Below are 22,110 nucleotides of genomic sequence, written 5' to 3'. Positions count from 1 at the left end.
TTCATCTTGGAATTGTAGAGGCACTGCACATCACTACCAACCTACCTAGAGAGACCCATGCAGAGAGTATTTACAAATTTTTTCCATAGCCCGGATTCTATAGACACCATTAGTTCAACAGACAGAATTATTTAGCTAGATTGCACTTACCCCGCACTGTGGAGTCACAATAGACAGGGCCATTGCACTTGCAGGCACGACATTCTTGACCATGGAGTCCATGACCAAGGGGCCCATGCTGTAGGTAGATCAAAGTCATCATTGCGAGGCATAGGGGAGTCGTTCCTAGGTATTCTTAGATGACATTATGGCCGGGATCATGTGTTGCCTTGAGATCTTGAAAGGCAGTAGCATTATCTAGATATTTGGTACATAAAAATCTTAGACTTAGAGATTTTTCAGATACTAGCCTTATAGCAGGATGTTATCTTTCCATTTTCATGATGAAATGGTGTTTGGCATGGATGCCCTTTGCTTTTGTCTTCATAGTCCACATTAGCCTTTTGTAGATGTTAATATGTCTTTCTTTCTTTGTTTCTTTCTCTCTCTTAACAAGGAGATTACAACCAGGACTGTTCATAGTATACTGCATTCTACATGATGTATCAGATTGCAGTAAATATTTTGTAACACCTATATTCTTGAAGACTCTTCAAGAAACTTCAAGTTTAGAAATGCCATGTAGGAAGTTTTGATATTGTTTGGAGGCTTATATTCTAGAGCTTTATCATTAGTCATATAGGTAAAGCCCAAAGAATACACAAGGTTATTTTATTTGGAGATTTCATCTATACAGATTCTATGGTCCATAATATTTAGTGTGTGTAAGAAAGGTCATTGAGATGTTTCTTAAAAATTAATATCTTGGGAAACTTGTTTCTTGACTTGTCATTTTTGAGACCTTTGGCGTGAATCTTAGCATACCAATCCTCATCTAGCACCAATTCCTCTAGGTGCTCAATAATCCTATTCATAGCCTCGTAGACCTTGCCAATATATGGCTGTATCACATCTACGAGACGTAATAAATGTATAATGGGCTGAACCATGGCATCAATCCTCATTACCTCATTCGAAATCCCATGTCCTCAGCTATGTCTGTGCATGAAACCCTTGTAGGAGTAGAAGCCAAAGGAAAACTCTTGAAGTCATCATTGATGAATACCTCTCTCAATGCACCTTGCGCTTTCTCAAGTGGCCCAACATCAAGAAGTCATAAGCAAAGCAAGTCTCAGAGTACTTGAGGAGAATCTTTTTAGAGTTCTTTGAAAATTCAAGGCAAACATATTGATGGTTAAGCCCAAGGGTCACCATGCTCCCAATCTTTTGTATATCAATTATTACTAAGACATATTGACTCAATGATTCAAATTAATTTGATGCTCATGTACTTTGAAAGGCGATTTGCATTATTTGAGTGTTTGAAAATATGATTAAATGTTCATCTTTTTATCTAAGGGTGGCCAATGGTTAGAATGCCTTATAATTATATTTGGGTTGTCATTGATGAGATGCCCAAGAGAAGTTAAAAGTTTAGCTGAGTGGTCAGGTTGATCAGAAAGCTTAGATGACTAAAACTTTTACACTCAGATAGTCACATTAACTAGAAGCCCATATAATGAGTGGTTTCAGAAAGTGAAAGCCCTTGCTGTGGATTGTCCTTGGCAGGATTGGGACCTTGCAGGCCGGTTGAGTCTGAAAAAGGCCTCTGCTAATCAAGTGTATCATCTTCTGATTAAAGATCATCAATGGTTGGGTGTTAAAGCTAATACTGTATGGCGATTGCGGAAATCTCAGTCATGGTGGAAGGCAACTGTGATGGAGGGCTGGTTGAATAAGACACCTTTCAAATGTAAGGTCTTTCTTTGGCGGGTGATGATTGGTGGTCTTCCTCTTGCCTCGGCCCTTTCCAAGCGTCGAATCTCGAACGGCAATTGTTTCTTCTGCACCACTACTGTGGAATCGGCCCGACATCGATTTATTTCTTGCCCGCTCGCTAAGAATATCTAGTCGCTCTTGTCACAGGTTTGGCGCGCGGTGGTGGGGTCCTCACTAACCCCTTTCGATTGGGTTTTTGTGCACCCAAGATACCCCACGCCACCACAGTTGCATATGAAGATCTTATTCCACTTTTTTAGATACTGGGGATGCTGGCACAATTGGACCACTCGGATTGCCTTTCTTTTTGATTCGGCTTCTAATGTACCGAGACACATTGCCAGGCTTAAAGGTCTCTTGCATTGGCAGATAGATCTCATTCGGCACTCGGACTTGCTCCCTCGGGAGGACTTACTTCCCTGGCATATGGCAATTTCCTTTGGGTCTTTGCCATGACTTGTGTAACTTTTTCGTGGCTTTGTACTGGGATTTTACACACGTTGGCTTAGAGCCCTCGTGTATCTTGTAATCATGTAAACTTGTATCTTTTTTTCGTAATTAATACAATTACCTTTTACGAAGAGAGAGAGAGAGAGAGAGAGAGAGAGAGAGAGAGAGAGAGAGCAGGCAGCAGGCAGCAGGCAGCAGGCAGCATCAGTCAGACTGTTGAGGCAACGGGGGCAGAGGCTGAACTGTTGGGAGCAAAGGCAGGGGCTGCGGGCAAAGGTGAAAATGTGGGGGTCACAAAAACATCGCATGGCGTCCAGGTAACTAGCACCTAACCTGCTGGAATGTCCTGTTCTTGACATGGGACGGGCAGCTCGAAATGTTCCAGTACGAGAACATCGTGGGATGCTGGGCAGGGAACGTTCCAAGCCTAGGGAATGCGTTTTGCGTTTCCTCCCATTAGGGAATGTTGTTATGGTGTTCCAAGGCCTTGTTCCTCCCGTTCCATGTGGCTATGGGTTGAAGGGAACTCAGAAGAGGCTGCCTCATCTTCTTTGCAATTGTGGTCGGTGGTTGGTGAAGGCTAGATGTTACTGATCTCTAGGCTCTAATGATGGCAACTGTGAATTTGACCTCAAAGGCTCAAACCCTGTCCCAAGATCTCTGGCCCTAATCTGTTGGAAGATCCAAGGGTTGCCAGGGTGCCATCGTTCTGCAAGTCCAGGTGTAATGGACACTAATATTTTTTGCCAGGTTGCCAGAGCAGAAAATTTATGTTCAATCTCATCATCCTTAGCAAAGGCGTTAATTATGCACCATGGGTTTTTAGTAGGTTGACAAACTAGCATACAAGGCAGGCATTTGGGAAGATGCACTGTTAGCACATGTTATTCCATGGAATCCCTACTTTGACCTAGCTAAAGCATCTCATATCTTATTGACTGATATTAGTTCCACTAAAAGTCTGGCCTTTTTGTTTCATTCACATGTATAATCAGTGGCATTATAATCTGATATCTGCCTGAAATGTGCTGGTATGTTCACTTCTCTTTTTTATCGTTGCTATACATGATTGTGTCTAGCTTAATGGTATGTGTACCAGAAATGGTATATTCACTGCCCTCTTTTATGGTTGCTATACATGTTTTTGTGTCTCTAGCTGTAAGTTAAGTGTTGTCCTGAGATAGATATTTCCCGATAAATATTGAGAATGCTCGAACAAAGATTTTGGATCCTAGATAGTTTCTAACTATCTAGGACCTTTAATCTCTAGCTGAGATTTGACACGACAAAGCATGTGTGTGGTTCCCAGCTCAATAAAGGCTAAAAAAAAAAGAATCCTCACTGAACTAAAACCTCACCAAATCGTTTGGGTTCCTATCCTGGGATTAATGGGCATTTTCAATTGATGGAATTTGAAAGGTATGAAAAGCTTGGATAAGGAAAACGTTACTTGTAGAGGGTCTTTAATCACCCTAGGGCTGCAGGAGTATTAGAGTTTCCGCCTTTGGTATTGGTGCCACAGGGAGTCCCATTAGCATTTTTCTTGATCTTCCAGAGGACTCTTGAGATGGAGGAGCTTTTCTTGCTCGTCTTGGTTTATGATGACAGAAGGCAATGATCCTGGATTTCTTAATGTCAGCACCCAAAAATTCCCCCCCACCAAAACCTAGAAGAAAAAAGGAAGCTATCCACATGGTATGCAGTGATAGAAATTCTCTCCCTGGACTTGGACAGTACAGAATAATGGTATATTATCTTGCAAAGTAGATCAGTTGCAGACACAATTGGCTTGACAGTTAAGATTGAAAATTTTCAGCTTCTCAGCCCATCAGTTTCAATATGCTTTGCCGTTGTATTTTACTTGACAAAATGCCAGGTTTTCTACTCAAATATTTATTGTATGCTTTTGGTCAAACCCAGTCTGAATTATGTTGTTGTTGTCTGAATATCAGCCTATCGCAGTTATTGTCGAATCAGAGGATGAGATTGCAAATTTTAAGGATTATAAAGCAGCTGGTGGTGAACCTCCTCCCTCACCACCTATGAAGGAAGATGCACCGAAAGCAGATACACCTAAACCCACCACCACACCTCCTAAAACAGAGACAGTTGAAGATACACCTAAACCAAGTCCAACTGCAGGTGTAGAGGATCGTTTTTTTGCTAGTCCTTTGGCTAAGAAAATTGCTGAAGAAAAAGGCGTAAGTGTCCTCTTGTTCACAACAGACTTGTCTTTTTGTACTTCCTCTCTTTTTCAAGTTGCGACTGACACAAATAGTGCTGACACCCATCTTTTGACACTTGAATGCAGGTACTCCTCTCAAACCTGAAAGGTACTGGCCCCAATGAACGTGTCATAAAGGCCGATGTTGAAGAGTTTTTAGGTTAGGTTTTCCTTTTCCTCTTTGCACCATCATTGAAAGCTGGTTTTGTGGTGCTCTTTTATTTTTGAAGGACTTGATGAGGTGCATGTTGTTCATGATCATGTGTTTTCCATTGTAGCTTCTGGTGCTCCAGCTCCCGCAAAATCAGCTGAGAAGCCACTGGAGACTCTTGGCTATACAGATATTCCAAATACTCAAATTAGAAAAGTAACAAATCACTCCTCTCAGTGGTTTTCTTCTATGACAAGTTATACCTGGTCCCTTTGCAAGTTATTGAAATGCATTGTCAGAGGGAGTCATTGCAACAACAATTTTACTTGGTGTCCATCTGCAGATCACTGCTCAGAGACTACTTCTATCTAAGCAGACAATTCCTCATTATTATCTGACTGTTGACACACGTGTAGATAATCTGCTATCGTAAGTGATGCTAATTTATGTGAGGTCTTTGATCATTAATCATAGTGGCGCTTTGGGTTATTTTAATACTGGATTCTTAACTGGCTTCAGTTTGAGGAGTAAGCTGAACAATCTGCAGGAAGCCTCAGGTGGAAAGAGAATCTCGATTAACGATTTTGTGTTGAAAGTATGTCTTGAGCTCCATCATACACATGCCATTTTCTGCATAAAATTTTCTGGTTTCATGATCCTAAATGTGTATACATGTAGGCTGCAGCAATGGCGCTAAATAAAGTACCTGAGTGCAATAGTTCTTGGACAGATGAGTTCATCCGACAGTAAGAACGTTGCTTATTGTAATTCAGGCACTTTTGGCAGGAATAAGGACATCTGTGGAGCTTAAGGAACATTTGTCTGATGCTTTATGGCAGGTATCATAACATCAACATTAGTGTTGCTGTGCAGACTGACTATGGTCTGCTTGTACCTGTTGTGCAGGTATGCCTGATAGCTCATTGATTCTGCTTCTCTCTGGCTACAATCTTGGGCTTCCTTTCTTGTTATTTGAAGGGTTTACAGTTAGTTGAGATTTTTTGGTTAAACATACTGATTGCAGTTTGTTACAAGATTTTTCTCAGCTTTTGGATGCATGTGTGTTTTTTTGCCGATGGATCAATCGGTTTAGAATGTCGACAAGAAAGGTCTGGCAACCATTGCAGAGGACGTTAAGACTTTGGCAGATAAAGCAAAAAAGAATAGCTTAAAGCCTGCTGATTACGAGGTAAGATGAATACATTGCAAATTCTTTATTTTAATGACTTCAAATGCTCTGCTTCATAGTACCGAGTTTGTTGTTGCAGGGAGGAACTTTCACCGTCTCAAACTTGGGTGGCCCATTCGGAGTCAAACAATTCTGTGCTATTATCAATCCTCCTCAAGCTTGCATTCTTGCAGTGGGCACAAGTACGTCTTTATTTGTAGTATCATATATGTCATGGCAGAGTGAATTGTATGTCCAATGTCAATTTGCAGTATGTTATCGAGTTGTCTGTGTCTCCATGTTGTTAAGCCGAAGTGTAAGCATTGGTTCTCTGCATGCAATCGACAACAATGCATGGGGGTTTGTGATATATCAACAGAAACCTCCGTAATTTACACGAGTTAGGCTCTCAAGGTTCTGAAGGACGGTTTCTCATGTCCCCTGTATCTTTCGCTAAACCAGCGGGAATGTGTTTTACCCTGCACTGAAATTGCCACCCAACTTCAAGGGTTTTCCTGTATCTTTGGCTAAATCAGTGGTAAAGGGTACTTAACAGTGAGGGTTTTTTTTTTTTTTTTTTTTTTTGTTTGTACATTTGTTTTGATTTGTTTTGTTTTGTTTTGTGGTTGGGTAAACCAGTGGTAAAGCATTTCTCCCTCAACTGTATTTGGCCCCCAACCTTTGAGAGTTTCCTGATTCTCTCTAAGGTGGAGTGGAGCCATGAATGAGATGTCTCCCTGTTCCTCCAGTCGCCAGGTTGAGATCTGGAATTTTGTCTCAGTTAGGCTTCTTTCGATCAGGATTTGTGTAGGGTTTGATCCAATGAACTTTCTTCTCCCAGCAAGTATCTTCAGTTCATACTGTTCCCTCTAATTTTAGTGTCTTTCTTTATACCTGTTGGACATTGATTTGACTAGCTCCTGGTTAAAATGAGCTTAATGGGAAATGACAACATAGCTCCTCTCTGTTATAATAGGATGGGAAAGTAGCCAGAGTATGTGTCAAAATGAGAATTAGAAATAGAAAGTTCCTTGTGCGGATGTACAAAATTCAAAGCGTAGGATGTGGTGTTTTCCAAAATTGAAGCAACTTTGCTGTATGTTGATCAGCACTTCCATCTAGAAATCGACATAGTGCTGCATGGAAACTGGTGTTCAGTCTGAAATAATTGGCTGTAAACAGAATGTGTCCAATCAATGTGTAGAGCAGAAACATCTTCACTACATATGGCTGTCTTTGTTGCCAAGTTCAAATCAATGCTTACTGGAAAGTTAGTGGGTTAATGTTAACAGAGATTTCTCCAAGTTGTTGGAACTGATCTGCTTATGAACATTGTTGTCAGCTGAGAAACGGGTGATAGCTGATAGTGATGGTGGATTCACATCAGCAACTTACATGTCAGTGACACTCAGCTGTGACCACCGGGTTGTTGATGGTAAGTGATTCTTTTACAATTTGCACTGCCTTGCAAAACCATTATTTCTCGAACCTCCTCTGCTGACGTATATTGGATTTGCCATATGTATCAGGTGCTATTGGAGCTCGATGGCTTGGTGCCTTTAAGGGCTATATGGAAGATCCAATCACTCTACTTCTTTGAAGAACCCCACCTGTAACAATAATAGAACCCTGCTTGTAATACAGTTTTGCAGTTACACAAGGCTCTTGTGCATTAATCAAAAGCAGCCATCCATTCGGATCTGTAATAACTTCTTTAATTTGATGAGTTCTGCCAAGTTGGCTCATAGGTTCAATAAATATCTTGCTCAGCACTGGAACTTTCACAGTGAGGAACTTCCACTCAACACCAAGCCTTAGAGGAACAAAAGAAGTAATTTACCACTTGGTGATTTACTATGCTTATCTTGCCATTGTATCTGTAATACCTCGACACATTGAATCTCTTGGAGTTGATATTATTGTGTAACATTATACCCCTTTCAAGAAGGTGCTAACTACTAAAGCTCCCAATGTGCAACTAGGTATGTGGCTACTCACTGGGTGATTGACCTGTGCAAATTGTTACGAGCCTTCTTTTTGCCTTTCTTCTTTGCCAACTTTTATATATGCCTTGAATGTTCTCCAAATGGTGGGATTCCATTTCAATACCACCCCTTCGGATAAGATATTTGATGTTAGAGGCTATTGGGACAATAATGTGTGTCCACCTTGTCAAACCTATTGTATGGAGTTCTCCAAGGGATATGGTGATTCCATTTTAATTGACACTATGAGGTCTCCTTCTATGGATGAATGGCCATTCAGTCCTTGAAACACCTAGGTCCCCCAAAACTAAATGGTTCTCATGTCCAGGAGGCCTCCAGCACTTCTTTTCATCTTCTAGCTAAGAGAGTGATATTTTCTTGTGCTTCTTTGATCCATTCATTTACCTTTTTTGTGATCTATAGGTGATGAGTAGGATCAAGGTGTTCTCTAACTTGTGTAGGTATTCCTATGGCCTCTTAAGGATTTATCGTATTGCTTTAGGCACTTGGTAGGTTCATTAGGCTTAGTGAACTGGGTAGTCTCATTCTTACACACGGTTTAACTCATCAGATGTGCTTCCTTTAGACCTCTCCTTTCCTATAAATAAACCCTTGATCCTTGAGGGTTCTAACAAGCTTATTCTAGTCATCTTACTTTATGCTCTTTAGATGATATTGAGAGTATCAAGCTCGACTCTTTCTTGACCATGCACAATTGAATAACTCAAATGGTGCTGAATGTATAATAGCTTTCCTTGTTGAGGCCATCATATGGATAGTCAAGTTGCATGTGTGATGCTACTCATAACATCTTTGGTCTGCATTATTATCGTTTTTCCTTTATGCATCTTTGGGGTACTTTAAGAATATGTTTCCATGTTGGTTGCAACTCTTAACAAGTCATTTACTTGCAAGGCTAGCTTGTGCCTCTTACTTCATCCTCTTCATAACTCCATGACTTACTCTTTGTTGCTAGTTTCTAAGCTCTAGGTTGTTAAGCACATGTGTAGCTAAAATAGCAGTAGCCTCTATATAGTAGTCTTTCCAAGGAGAAATTTTGGGATAAGGTCAGTGGTTGTTGAAGTGCTACGGATCCTTGAATTGGTCATTAATTTCTAGATAGCTTCTATCTTGACTTTATTTCTTTGAAGCTTATATTTGTTCGATTATACTATTGTGAGGGTATTGAAGTTTTGGATTATCATGTTTTAAATTTGTTCCTTTAACTATTGCACAATCTTTCCTTCTAGATTTTTGGGCCTCATCTCATGAAACACTCTAATGGAGTTCTTGCATCCTTTAAGATTGGATGTTTTCCAAGAGATCTTGCGATCTAGTAGATCGTGGAGCTTTCCACTAGTTCATATGTGGGTGACACTAATTGTACACCTCCCTCTCCATATTACTTGATTCTTGTAGAGCATGCTCTAGTTTAGCTTCACCATTCCACAGCTACATTCCTACTCTTACTTTCCTATATCTTTAGCATGCCTACCTTTCGATAGTGGGACCATCTCTAAAAGCAACACATTGCACCTACAAGCACAATGCTTGATTCTTGTAGAGCACACTTGTCTAGCTTTACTATTCCATAGCTACATTCCTACATCTTTAACATGCCTACCTTTTGGTAGTGGGACCATCTCCAAAAGCAACACATTGCACCCACAAGCACTTTTCATTGAAGTTGAGATATGCGTGTTTTGTGGTTTTTTGTGGCATTTTTGCTCCTAGCTTGTCTTTTGTAGGTTGGCACTATCCCTTTTATGACATTGATTAATTGGAGCAAAGACTTGGATAGTTTGGTGCTCCTTGGTTGCCCTTGTTGGGGCTTTGGAGTCTAGACCAAGGAGTCTTTTCCTCCCAAGCCAAGTTCTTGCCTTCCTTGAGCCAAGTGCTTGGGCAAGTGAACAATTTTCCTATGAGAGCATTGTCCAAGTGTCACAATTGCATAGCATTTTCCATGAGCATGATGATTTGCTTGGCCTACTTTATAACCCCATGCATTAGCATTCTATTCTTGTAAATATACATTTGTGTGCATTTATCCTTTTTTGGTCTTTGAAGTGGTTGGCTTTAGATCCACCGTATTCATGCCAACTCATATGGTAGTCTCCTAAGGAAGTCCCCTTTACTTACTCAACTTGCTTAGCTTACTTTATTTTTCCTTCCCCAACATACCCTCCATAGATTTTATCATTGGCACCCAGTGGTGATTGGGTTAGCTTGTTTATTTTATGAAGATCTTAGGTCTAACCATCTCTTTATTCTCCCCAAAAGAACAAAAATTACATAATAGGATGAAAACTTATTGAAAACCCTCACTTAAAGCTAAATCCATTCAGGAACAATCAATAGCTTTTGCTAAAAAGAACAAAATCTTCTATGGTTCCATTTACCTTTATAGGTCTTGGTAGGCGATTAGGTAGCCAATGAGCACCCTTTGTCTGATGCCTTGGAAATCGATATCTTAAACTGCTTATGCTCTAGTCCTAGGTCATGCAACTAGACTTCCACCTTATCATTCTCTTCAATACTCACAACAATAGAGGCCAATGATTCACACATGTTCTTGTTTTCTAATGTGTAGTTGGTTGATTGATAGTTGTTTCTTCTCAAGTGTATTGAGCTCAGTTTTTAACTACAACTTTCTTGCCTTAGTGTTTGTAACATCCAAGGATATTAGATTGTCCCGTGCCTCCTTTGGAGTCTTTGCATCTTGAATATGCCCAATCATGCTATCCGTAAAGTTGTTGGATAGCTAATACATAATGTTTCGTGCGCCATGGTTCCAATCCTTGAAGACTTTTAACGTGGTGAGGAGTAGGATTCTCCTTGGGCACATATGGTGCATCCTTTTGATCACCATCAATGTTCTTTGAGTAGCCTTTTCCCATTAAGAAGTTGGTCATTCTCAACTTCCAAGCATGGAAGTTATTCGTATCCAACTTCTAAATGACCACCTGGTTAATTCCATTAGCACTAGACATGTTTGCAGAAAATAAAAAATCTACATAACACTTGAAGCAAACTAGCACAATGTAAATCTATCACCACCAATGACGACAATGTGCTTACAACCACCGAATATATCACCTAACACTACTTTATAGTTTTTGTGACAACCATGGTGAAAACCATGTTTCTTTTCACAACATTAGAATGTGAAGTCTACAAAAACCGTACCTGATTGTTAGTGCATGCAAACACCCTCTAACTCAAAAAGAGTGGCCACAATGCACCCGTCATAAATTTGGCCACAAAATTGCAGTCTTATAAGAATTACACAACACCAAGATGAGCCTTCTCTAACAAGAATTGCCTCAAACAAAGATTCTTGATGGGTCTATTGCAAGTCTCCTAGGGATGTAGCACCAACACAGAGGGGGGGGGGGGGATCGACACAACAATGTTCCACAACCTCTTCTTCCACTAATCTTGCTTGCCAATCCAAGCTCCTTAGCCACAACCAAGCTTTGATACCATGTAAAGAGAGGAGGAGGAGAGCTTGAGCTCTTGCAAGCGCACACATGCACACAAGAAAGCACACATGAAGATGGAGGAAATAGTCTTCTTCTTCTTCTGCAACACACACGATAACAAAAGAGAGTACAACATAAAATGACTCTATGTACAATGGTCAAGTTTGAACCGCTAGTGAGTGAGCTAGTAAAGTAATTGTACCATCACTCTAGTAGGTGGATTGTGACAATGTAGTCGAGCTGTTGTGTCACTAGTGAATATCCTCATATCCACCACACATGCAAGTGATAATGACTATCAATGATAGTCATCCTGGAGAAGCATATATTGAGCTTGATATCTCAATATATAAGACATACATACTAATCTCAAAGGAGCCACCACCACCTATGTGGATATGTCAAGTCTTTGAAAATGAGGATGATTCTAATGAAACAACCACAAGCAGTCTCACATCAGAAGAAGACTATATTCTAGATCTATTTGAAGAAGAAGAGTTTGAACCATTTGGATGGCAAGATGTCTTAGCCACTATTGATGCATGATAGAAAAAACTCTAATAGTCTTTTGTGATAATGAAGGCTTTGATATTGCACCAATCCAAATTATAAGTATGATCCATGAGGGCCAACTTTCATCGCAACTTCCATTGAATTGCACTAAGTGAACAGAACAAGTGTGGGGAGCATGATGCCACCAAAGATCCTAGTATGAGTGGGTATTAGAGAGTGGAAGATCAATGTCGAAGAGTTTGCAAAAACTGGTGCAAACTAGTGTTAAAAATGGGCATAAGTGAGTTATCAAATCAGTTCGAACTTCAAATGTTGATACATGAAAGTTAAAACTCTACACAATGAAGTTGAAAACGAGAAAATTTGAAAAATGTCAAAATTTGAGCCAAAGAACATATATGGCTTCCAAAACAGTTGGTGGATGTACAATCCAATCAAGACTACATATGGATAACCAAGGTAAGTGCACCCACAAACAAAAGCCTTAGTCAATAGAGGAGAAAGTCCAAAAGGCCAAAGACGAATAGACCAAGATGAGCTCACTACCCAGCAAGACAACAATCCAAGACATAACAAATGTGGATTCCCAAATCCTATTTGAAAATTAGACTTTTGATGGCTAGGTGTTTATGTCCCAAAAGTTTTACTTCAACAAGGTGCTACACACACGATCAAGTAGATTAGGTGCCAATAGGGTTTACAAGCAGCCTACAGTGGTGGAGATCTAATGGGGAACAACATGCAAATCCACTCAGGTTTGGTTGGTTCTCACTCTGATGTCAACATCATCTCAAAAGCGTGGCCTACAATAAGATAAATCCAAAGCCATAGTTGATGGCATTGGGCAGACCACAAATAATATATTTGGGAACAATTTATGCGAATTTCTAACAAGAAGGCAGGCAACAGCCATGTATATTCCATGTCTCATAATTGATAAAAGTGAGCACCCTATAATTTTGGGCAAGACATGGATATGTGGTTATCAGGCCACTAATTCAGAATAGACTTAGAAAAATGAGTACCCTATAATTTTGTTGCCCCACCTAAAATGCAACAAAGTTACAAAGATATGGAGAAGCCATATAAACAACCAATTCCATTGTTGCAACAATCTACACCAAAATTTGACAAATTGAGATATAACAATCAATGAAAAATGACATGATTGACAAGTCACAAGGGGCAACCATTCAGAAAAGAGCACTGTATCTTCAAAAGTTGCTCTTTGGCGGATTTTCTTATACTACCAGCATCGAGGGCTAGATTCCATTGACGAATTGCACCGATTGTCCTAAACAAGTGTGGGGGAGGGCCAACTTTCATCGCAACTTCCATTGAATTGCACCAAGTGAACAGAACAAGTGTGGGGAGCATGATGCCACCAAAGATCCTAGTATGAGTGGGTATTAGAGAGTGGAAGATCAATGTCGAAGAGTTTGCAAAAAATGGTGCAAACTAGTGTTAGAAATGGGCATAAGTGAGTTATCAAATCAGTTCGAACTTCAAATGTTGATACACGAAAGTTAAAACTCTACACAATGAAGTTGAAAACGAGAAAATTTGAAAAATGTCAAAATTTGAGCCAAAGAACATATATGGCTTCCAAAACAGTTGGTGGATGTACAATCCAATCACGACTACATATGGATAACCAAGGTAAGTGCACCCACAAACAAAAGCCTTAGTCAATAGAGGAGAAAGTCCAAAAGGCCAAAGACGAATAGACCAAGATGAGCTCACTACCCAGCAAGACAACAATCCAAGACATAACAAATGTGGATTCCCAAATCCTATTTGAAAATTAGACTTTTGATGGCTAGGTGTTTATGTCCCAAAAGTTTTACTTCAACAAGGTGCTACACACACGATCAAGTAGATTAGGTGCCAATAGGGTTTACAAGCAGCCTACAGTGGTGGAGATCTAATGGGGAACAACATGCAAATCCACTCAGATTTGGTTGGTTCTCACTCTGATGTCAACATCATCTCAAAAGCGTGGCCTACAATAAGATAAATCCAAAGCCATAGTTGATGGCATTGGGCAGACCACAAATAATATATTTGGGAACAATTTATGCGAATTTCTAACAAGAAGGCAGGCAACATCCATGTATATTCCATGTCTCATAATTGATAAAAGTGAGCACCCTATAATTTTGGGCAAGACATGGATATGTGGTTATCAGGCCACTAATTCAGAATAGACTTAGAAAAATGAGTACCCTATAATTTTGTTGCCCCACCTAAAATGCAACAAAGTTACAAAGATATGGAGAAGCCATATAAACAACCAATTCCATTGTTGCAACAATCTACACCAAAATTTGACAAATTGAGATATAACAATCAATGAAAAATGACATGATTGACAAGTCACAAGGGGCAACCATTTAGAAAAGAGCACTGTATCTTCAAAAGTTACTCTTTGGCGGATTTTCTTATACTACCAGCATCGAGGGCTAGATTCCATTGACGAATAGCACCGATTGTCCTAAACAAGTGTGGGGGAGGGCCAACTTTCATCGCAACTTCCATTGAATTGCACCAAGTGAACAGAACAAGTGTGGGGAGAATGATGCCACCAAAGATCCTAGTATGAGTGGGTATTAGAGAGTGGAAGATCAATGTCGAAGAGTTTGCAAAAAATGGTACAAACTAGTGTTAAAAATGGGCATAAGTGAGTTATCAAATCAGTTCGAACTTCAAATGTTGATACACGAAAGTTAAAACTCTACACAATGAAGTTGAAAACGAGAAAATTTGAGAAATGTCAAAATTTGACCCCCCCCCCCCCCCCCACATACGCAAAATGCTAACTACTTTTGTAGAAAATTGAGCACAGATACTCATGTAGCTAGTCAAAAGAATGACATGGCTAGATATGGATGCAAATGAGCACTAAGCATGCCAAGGCCAGTAAGTCAAGAAAACACTCACATACAAACACAAAATATCATAATTTCAAGTCATTTGTGTATTTTGAGAGAGAGAGAGAGAGAGAGAGAGAGAGAGAGAGAGAGAGAGAGAGAAAGAGAGAGATGACAAGTTTGTGCAAGATTTGGATGGTAAAACTCAATCAGAATGCATGAAATCATTTTCTCAAACCCTAGTGCAAAAGATTAATTTTGACAAGTTGAAAATGATCAAAATCACCCATAAACCTAGCTAGAGGTTTATCATGATGTGAGGAACAAAACTAACCAAGTCAATTTTCAAGATCTTGAACTATACGAAATCGCCGATTACATGAGGCTCACAATTTCATGGATTTGACTACTCTCACATATTCCCTAGGTCACAAGGAGTGTTCTCATGTGAAAATTTTCATGTTTGGCAAACAAAATTGCAAAAAATGAGAAAAACTTGCCTTTTTTGCTTGAATATCACCGAAAATAGTCTAACTCACACATGGTTTGACCAAATCATGCAAATTTGCATGAATGAGTTTCCTAAGCCGTAAAACACACAACCATTTTCAAAAATGTCAAAACCTAAAATGCATGAAATTGTCGATCTCATGCAAAAATGACAAAAATCACAAGAGAATTTGCTGAAAATCGGATGAAATCATCACATTTGGAAAAATGGTGAAAATATTGAAAAGTTGCCATAAAATGCGTATTTGACATCAAAATAAGCCAAAAACCACACCATAAGATGCATGTGGCATACCAACCCAAATTGTGTTTTCAAAACATATGGGTGTGAAGAACACATGAAATTACCAATTTCATGCAGTTTAAGATTTGGAAAATTTGATAACGCTGGCATGATGTACACATCAAGGGCATTCTATTGACATAAAATATGCACAATTTGGGGCATGGATAACTCGACTCAATCCATCATTTGCTCGCGCTCGATTAAAGTGCAAAGTATAAGCAAACATGACTTCGGGTGAAAATGTAAGGATTTTGTTGATGTGTTTTGTCATACAAGCAGCCATGGGAACAATCCACACACTCAAAGCGCACCAACATTAGTTTCCTCGACATTGAAACTTTGTAAGAACATGATGCTGCAGTATGAAAAGGCACGTTTGTCAGGAGCACGGGGGAGGAGGTACAGTACAAGTAGAAATCCTCCCCGTCGAGAGCTTTTTCAAAGTGTGCTATGCGATCCTCGGTATATGAAAATTTCAGCGTACTGGGATTTCGAGATTTCTACGAGTTGCTTGCTTAGGGGATAGATGCCCAGGCTTACCAAGCCTTCTGGGCAATCGACAAGTTACCAGTTGTATTAGCATTAGTTGTAGTTGTTCTTCTTGAATAGCCAAAGCTAGAAAATTTTGAGCATTCCTTAATGATTTGCTTCCCTTTGGATGAGACCTACAAAAAGAAAATCATAATTAAAACCCTACAAAGGATCTACATTAACCTATTCAAAAATAGATTTGTTTCTACTGATCTAGATTTGCCATAAATATGTGTAGGGTAGAAAGGGGCTAACAATATACTTGCAAAAAATTCAACAGTTTCTAGTTAGCAGTACATTTTAGGAATAGCTCTGAGATTGTTTCTAGATCTTTTTTGCAATACTGGGGACAAACACCATCTCCTAACCCAATTCTTTTTGCTTTGTAATTGGTCCATAGTGCCTTCAATAAGTTGAGCCACATGAGGCACGAGGCTTTAGGCTGCATGCATTAGCTCCACATCATTTGGAAATTATAGTCCCATTGATATATACTCCAAGTTCGGCTCCATCTTTTATTTAGTTTGCTTGTTAGTTTGTTCCTTTCTTTAGAGAGCTCCCAAATGGGAAGGAGGGGATTATCATTATTCTATTAGATTTCCCTTATGTTAAATGGTTTATTAAGCTATATTGCTTTCCTAAGGTTGGACCCCCAACAATTCATTCTGTTTTGAATGAGTATTGTATCAGAGTTGGTGAGAGCTAGTCTCTATTCCAGCTCCTCAATGTTCTTCCAATCCCCTCTTTCATAGTCCCAAAAGTCCCTTCGATGTTTAACTCCTTTCCTGTTTACTTTAAAGGATTGGGTAGCTACTTCATATGAAAACATTCCTCGGAATATAGTGTGCCATATAAAGTTAGAGGCTGACCATGTCAGGGTAAAATTTTGGTTGGGGGACAGGTAGGTGAACTCTTTTATGTGAGAACCAAGCATTGCATATGCTCCTAGCTAGATCTCATCGATCTCTAATTTTGAATTTATATTTGTTAAACGTTGTTGTAATTGCCAAATATTCTTTCCATTGGCAATATCCTTCGACTGTGAATTGTTAATCTTTTAGAGTAGTATAGACCAATCTTACTTTTCCAGGTAGAAAGCCCACACTATCCATTTGGATGCTAGTCTTCCTGTTATAGCTGGGGCCGATTAGGGAGGCCTGGTCCTCCTTCCTCCTTAGGTTGTATACATTGCTCCCAAGCCACCTTAGGTACCTTGAATGTTTCATTGTTTCCAACCCACAGAAACCTTCTAGCCATAGCCTCCAGCTTTGTAAGCCTTGTCTTGGTAGGCTTCCAAGAGGAGAGGAAATATATGGTTGAAGGAATGTGTATGTTCTTTAACACTACTAACTTGCCATCAAATGAACACTGGAGACCCTAAAGATGCTCATGTTTCTTTTTGAATTTATTTAGGGCCCATTTCCATATTTGTTTGAGGGTCGCCCCAAATCCCATTAGAATGCCAAGAAGTTTGAAGATCTTACCATTTTCTATTTGTCTATAGCGTTCATTGAGCAACCCCACTAGAGGGGAATTTGGAGACCCAAGAGGAACACCAAGAAAATTGGGGAATCTATTGCAAGAAAATCTATATTGTACTCATCAACAAGCATGTTTTTAGTACCTTGGAATTGCAATCAATAATCCTCTCTTGGTCATGGATATGCCTCCTAAGATGAAGAGTCACTAGAGCCACTACAGTGTCCTTGAGAGCTCACTACTATCAATGTCACTGTAGTCTTCACTTTAAATCTTCTTCAACTACTTCTTCTACTTCTTTGAGCTATTTTGAGCTTGTATTCTTCCTCTTCCAAGATTGCAAAACATTTTCCAAGCTAAACATCCTGTTGAGATATCGAGCTCCACTCGTGATACGCCAGGGTGACCGTTGTGCATTTATGTCATCGACTTGTTAGTTGCAGATGCGGTTGGTATACCGCCCATGAATAATAGCTAGATGACAGCTATCCTTATCTACTCTAGTTCGTGGCTCAGTTAGTATGCCACCTTAGTTAGTTGAGTTTGGTTTGAGACCTATATATAGGGTGCTTCTATTTCTATGTACTTGAGTTTTTTCTGGATTATACAACTAAGAAGAGAAAAACAGTTTTCAGCCTCCACCTTTGTGTGTATTCCCCCATTGTGCAAGCAAGAAAGCTACAAGTGAGACTCCTTCCTTCTCTCCCATAATCTTGACATGGTATCAGAGCCTTGTTCATGGTAAGGAGCTCAATAAAGCAAGCCAAGTTCGCGGTGTTCTGGTAAGAGGACCAGTGTTGCTTTCATTCTTCTATTTTGGGAGCAAGTCTCTGCAGGTAGCACAGCCGAAAAGTGCAAGAGTGCATTGTCTCAGATTGAGACGCCCTTCGCGGTGTAGCAAGAGGGTAGTATATGCTGCGGGCTAGGGCTTTAGCCCTAGGTTGCTCTGTTTTTTTTATTTGAGGCCATTTCGGGGCCTATTTTGGAGGCGGAAGTTTTCTGCACAGACTCAGGAAAAGGTCTTGTTTTGTGCTGTGCGACCACTGTTCTACAGGTCGGTGAAAAATTACTGTAGAAATTGCATCGTATGCTTGTGCGCAGAGACATTAGGAGTTACAGCATCATCCTTGTTGCCTGTGTTGAGATATCGAGCTCCACTCGTGATACGCCAGGGTGACCGTTGTGTATTTATGTCACCGACTTGTCAGTTGCAGACGCGGTTGGTACACCGCCCCTGAATAATAGCTACATGATAGCTATCCTTATCTACTCTAGTTCGTGGCTCAGTTAGTATGCCACCTTAGTTAGTTGAGTTTGGTTTGAGACCCATATCTAGGGTTCTTCTATTTCTTTGTACTTGAGTTCTTTTGGCTTACACAACTAAGAAGAGGAAAACTGTTTTCAGCCTCCACCCTTGTGTGTCTTCCCCCATTATGCAAGCAAGAAAGCTTCAAGCGAGACTCCTTCCTTATCTCCCACAATCTTGACATGGTATCAGAGCCTTGTTCGTGGTAAGGAGCTCAAGAAAGCAAGCCAAGCTCGCGGTGTTCTGGTAAGGGGAGCAGTGTTGCTTTCATTTTCTGTTTTGGGAGCAGATCTCTGCAGGTAGCACAGCCGGAAAGTGCAGGAGTGCATTGTCTCAGGTTGAGACGCCCTTCGCGGTGAAGCAAGAGGGCAGTATATGCTGCGGGAGATGGCTTTAGCCCTTGACGACCTTGTTTTTTTTATTTGAGGCCATTTCGGGGCCTGTTTTGGAGGCGGAAGTTTTCTGCACGCACTCAGGAAAAGGCCCAGTTTTATGCTGTGCAACCACTGTTCTACAGGTCGGTGAAAAGTTACTGTAGAAATTGCATTGTATGCTTGTGCGCAGAGACATTGGGAGTTACAGAATCATCCCTGTTGCCTGTTGATGCAAAATCGTCACTAGGAAGTGACTGTGTGGTCAAATACCACTTTCGCCACTTTTGCAGATTTTCCCTTGTGAGGGTGAAGCTGTGTTTTTTGCAGTGACAGAATTTTTTGCAGTGTTCTGTAATGGCATCTGATTCTCTTTCACAGATTGTCACTGAAAAGCTTGACAAGAACAACTTCCAAGCATGGAAGTTTAGAATGACGAATTTCCTTGTGGGAAAAGGATATTGGAAATTTGTTGCAGGAAATGAAGAAGAACCAGTTCTTCCTGATGTTCCCAATCAACAGCAAATGCAGGCATTCAAAGCATGGCATGAGAGAGCCAGGAAAGTTATGTACTGGCTATCTATCAGCATTTCTGACTCTATGATTGTGCATATTCAGGATGCAAGTACGCCAAAGGAGGCATGGGATACTTTGTCAAAAATGTATAGCACAAATACGCAAGCCAGGAAAATGCGGCTCAAGCAAGAGTTGCACAATGTGCAAAGAGAAAATATGAGCATCAACGACTACCACATGAAGGTGAAGAAGATTGCAGATGCACTTGCTTCCATTGGGTCACCAATGGAAGATGATGATTTAGTTTCTGTGACCTTGAATGGTCTAGGAAAGGATTATGCACAGTTTCGGACATCCATTTCAGTTCATGAAAGATTTCCTGATTTTGAGGAGTTGATTGCTCTTCTAATTTCTAAGGAACAGAGAAATGGTGGTGCATCTTCTTCAGGAGGAACTTCAAAAGAAGCTGTCTTCTACTCAAATGCTGGAAGAGGTAGAGGCAGAGGTAGAGGAGGCCGATTTGGAGGCTGTGGTAGAAATCCAAATATGCAGCAAACTCAAGAAAACCAGTCCTATGGAGGAGGACGTGGTAACTCTAGAGGCAGGGGGAGCCAAAGAGGTCGTGGTGGATGGCAAAGAGGCCAAAATGCAAACAATAATGTTGAATGCTATTACTGTGGTAAAATGGGTCATATGGCTAAAGACTGCTATAAAAAGCAGAATGACATCATGAATGGAAAACTGCAACAAGGGAACTATGCATCTTCTAGTAGACAGGGTGATGACAGAAATGAGCATTTGTTTATGGTGCAGCACATGAATAATTCTGTGACAAGTGCTGAAGAAAGCAATGATGTATGGTATGTTGACTCAGGTGCATCAAACCACATGACAGGTCATGCAGAATGGATGGAGGATGCAAGGAAAATGGAAAAACCAGGATTTGTGGAGACTGGTGATGATACTGCACATCTTATTGTGCAGATTGGAAAAATTCCTTTGTCTATGCAGGATGGGAAAAAGAAATACCTGTCCGATGTATTTCATGTCCCGAATATCACCAAGAATCTGGTTTCAGTTGGTCAAATGGTTGAACAGGGCTTGCAGGTCAGATTTAATCCTCATGGATGCTTTGTTGAGGATACGAAAAATAAAGGTCGCTTGATAGCAAAAGGAAAGAAGAAGAGCAGAATGTTTACATTGGATGCAGACATGTCTGAATTGAGTGCAGCAATGTTTGCACATGGGACCGGTGTAGTTGCAGATATTGATATCTGGCATAAACGCATTGGTCATGTTAATGTACAGCGACTTAAATCAATGCAGGCACAAAATATTGTTGCAGGATTGCCCAAATTCAAGGTTGGAGAAATGCATAAGGTATGTGAAGCTTGTCAGTTTGGAAAACAAGCAAGGAAACCATTTCCTAGACATGTTCAAGAGAGTGAGAAGCCATTGGAATTAATCCACTCTGATGTGTGGACTACTAAAGGTGCATCTCTTGGAGGCTGTCATTATTTTGTCACTTTTATTGATGACTATAGCAGAAAAGTTTGGGTGTATTTTATGAAAAAGAAAAGTGAAGTTTTTGGGCATTTCAAAACCCTTAAAGCTATGGCTGAAAAAGAAACAGGTCTGTAAATAAAATGCCTAAGGTCAGATGGAGGGGGAGAGTACCTCTCAAATGAGTTTGCAAAGTTCTTGCAGGAGCATGGCATAAAGCAGCAATATTCATGCAGCTATACCCCACAACAAAATGGAATTGCAGAAAGGAAAAACAGGCATATTGGAGAGGTATCTCGTGCCATGTTCAATGAAAAAGACTTGCCAGATTTTTATTAGGCTGAAGCAGTTGCTACAGCAGTCTACATAATGAACAGGACTCCCACTGCAGCAATACATGGAATGACTCCAGAGGAGAGGTATACTGGTAGGAAACCAGATATTTCTCATTTGAAAATTTTTGGTTGCATTGCCTATATACATGTGCCAGATGAGTTGAGATCCAAGTTGGATCCAAAAGCTGAGAAGTGCATCTTTATTGGTTACTCTCTGCAGCAAAAAGGGTATAGATGCTATAACCCTTCTACTCAGAAGTTTACAGTGAGCAGAGATGTTGTTTTTGATGAGATGAGTAGCTGGTATAAACCAGTAAATGTGATTGATGATGTAGATGCACAAAATGGTAATGCTGCACAGAATTCACAGCAGCAGTCACAAAATATTAGTGGACCTGGAGCGTCTCCTAGCAATGGTTCACATTCTTCGCCATGGACAGGCAGATTGAGATCAGGAGAATCTTCTCAAGGCAGTGCAAATAGTGGTATGCAAGTGTCACGAAAAGGAAAAGAGAAGGTAGATCAGCCCATGTTTGATGTGAATGCAGGTCA

At 40.2% G+C, this 22,110-nt stretch overlaps 1 protein-coding gene across 1 annotated transcript in view; it reads left to right on the top strand.

The window, feature by feature from the left end:
* The window catches only part of LOC148016823 (dihydrolipoyllysine-residue acetyltransferase component 2 of pyruvate dehydrogenase complex, mitochondrial-like), a 97,515-nt gene extending 89,697 nt beyond the window's left edge, over positions 1–7,818 (top strand). Inside the window, exons 8-18 of the mRNA XM_087662535.1 lie at positions 4,281–4,529; positions 4,640–4,712; positions 4,831–4,919; positions 5,047–5,132; positions 5,223–5,298; positions 5,382–5,449; positions 5,543–5,609; positions 5,797–5,892; positions 5,972–6,074; positions 7,214–7,306; positions 7,401–7,818. Of these exons, the coding sequence (XP_087518661.1) occupies positions 4,281–4,529; positions 4,640–4,712; positions 4,831–4,919; positions 5,047–5,132; positions 5,223–5,298; positions 5,382–5,449; positions 5,543–5,609; positions 5,797–5,892; positions 5,972–6,074; positions 7,214–7,306; positions 7,401–7,471 (1,071 nt within the window). The 3' untranslated portion in view covers positions 7,472–7,818. The remainder of the gene's footprint in view (positions 1–4,280; positions 4,530–4,639; positions 4,713–4,830; positions 4,920–5,046; positions 5,133–5,222; positions 5,299–5,381; positions 5,450–5,542; positions 5,610–5,796; positions 5,893–5,971; positions 6,075–7,213; positions 7,307–7,400) is intronic.
* Positions 7,819–22,110: the final 14,292 nt, after the last annotated feature.

This window comes from Lygodium microphyllum, chromosome 22, assembly GCF_053477565.2.
Source record: "Lygodium microphyllum isolate KBCC chromosome 22, Lygodium_microphyllum_v1.1.10, whole genome shotgun sequence".
Classification (NCBI taxonomy): Eukaryota; Viridiplantae; Streptophyta; class Polypodiopsida; order Schizaeales; family Lygodiaceae; genus Lygodium; species Lygodium microphyllum.
The sequence above is the reverse complement of the archived record's forward strand: the minus strand, read 5'-3'. Positions and strand labels throughout refer to the sequence as shown.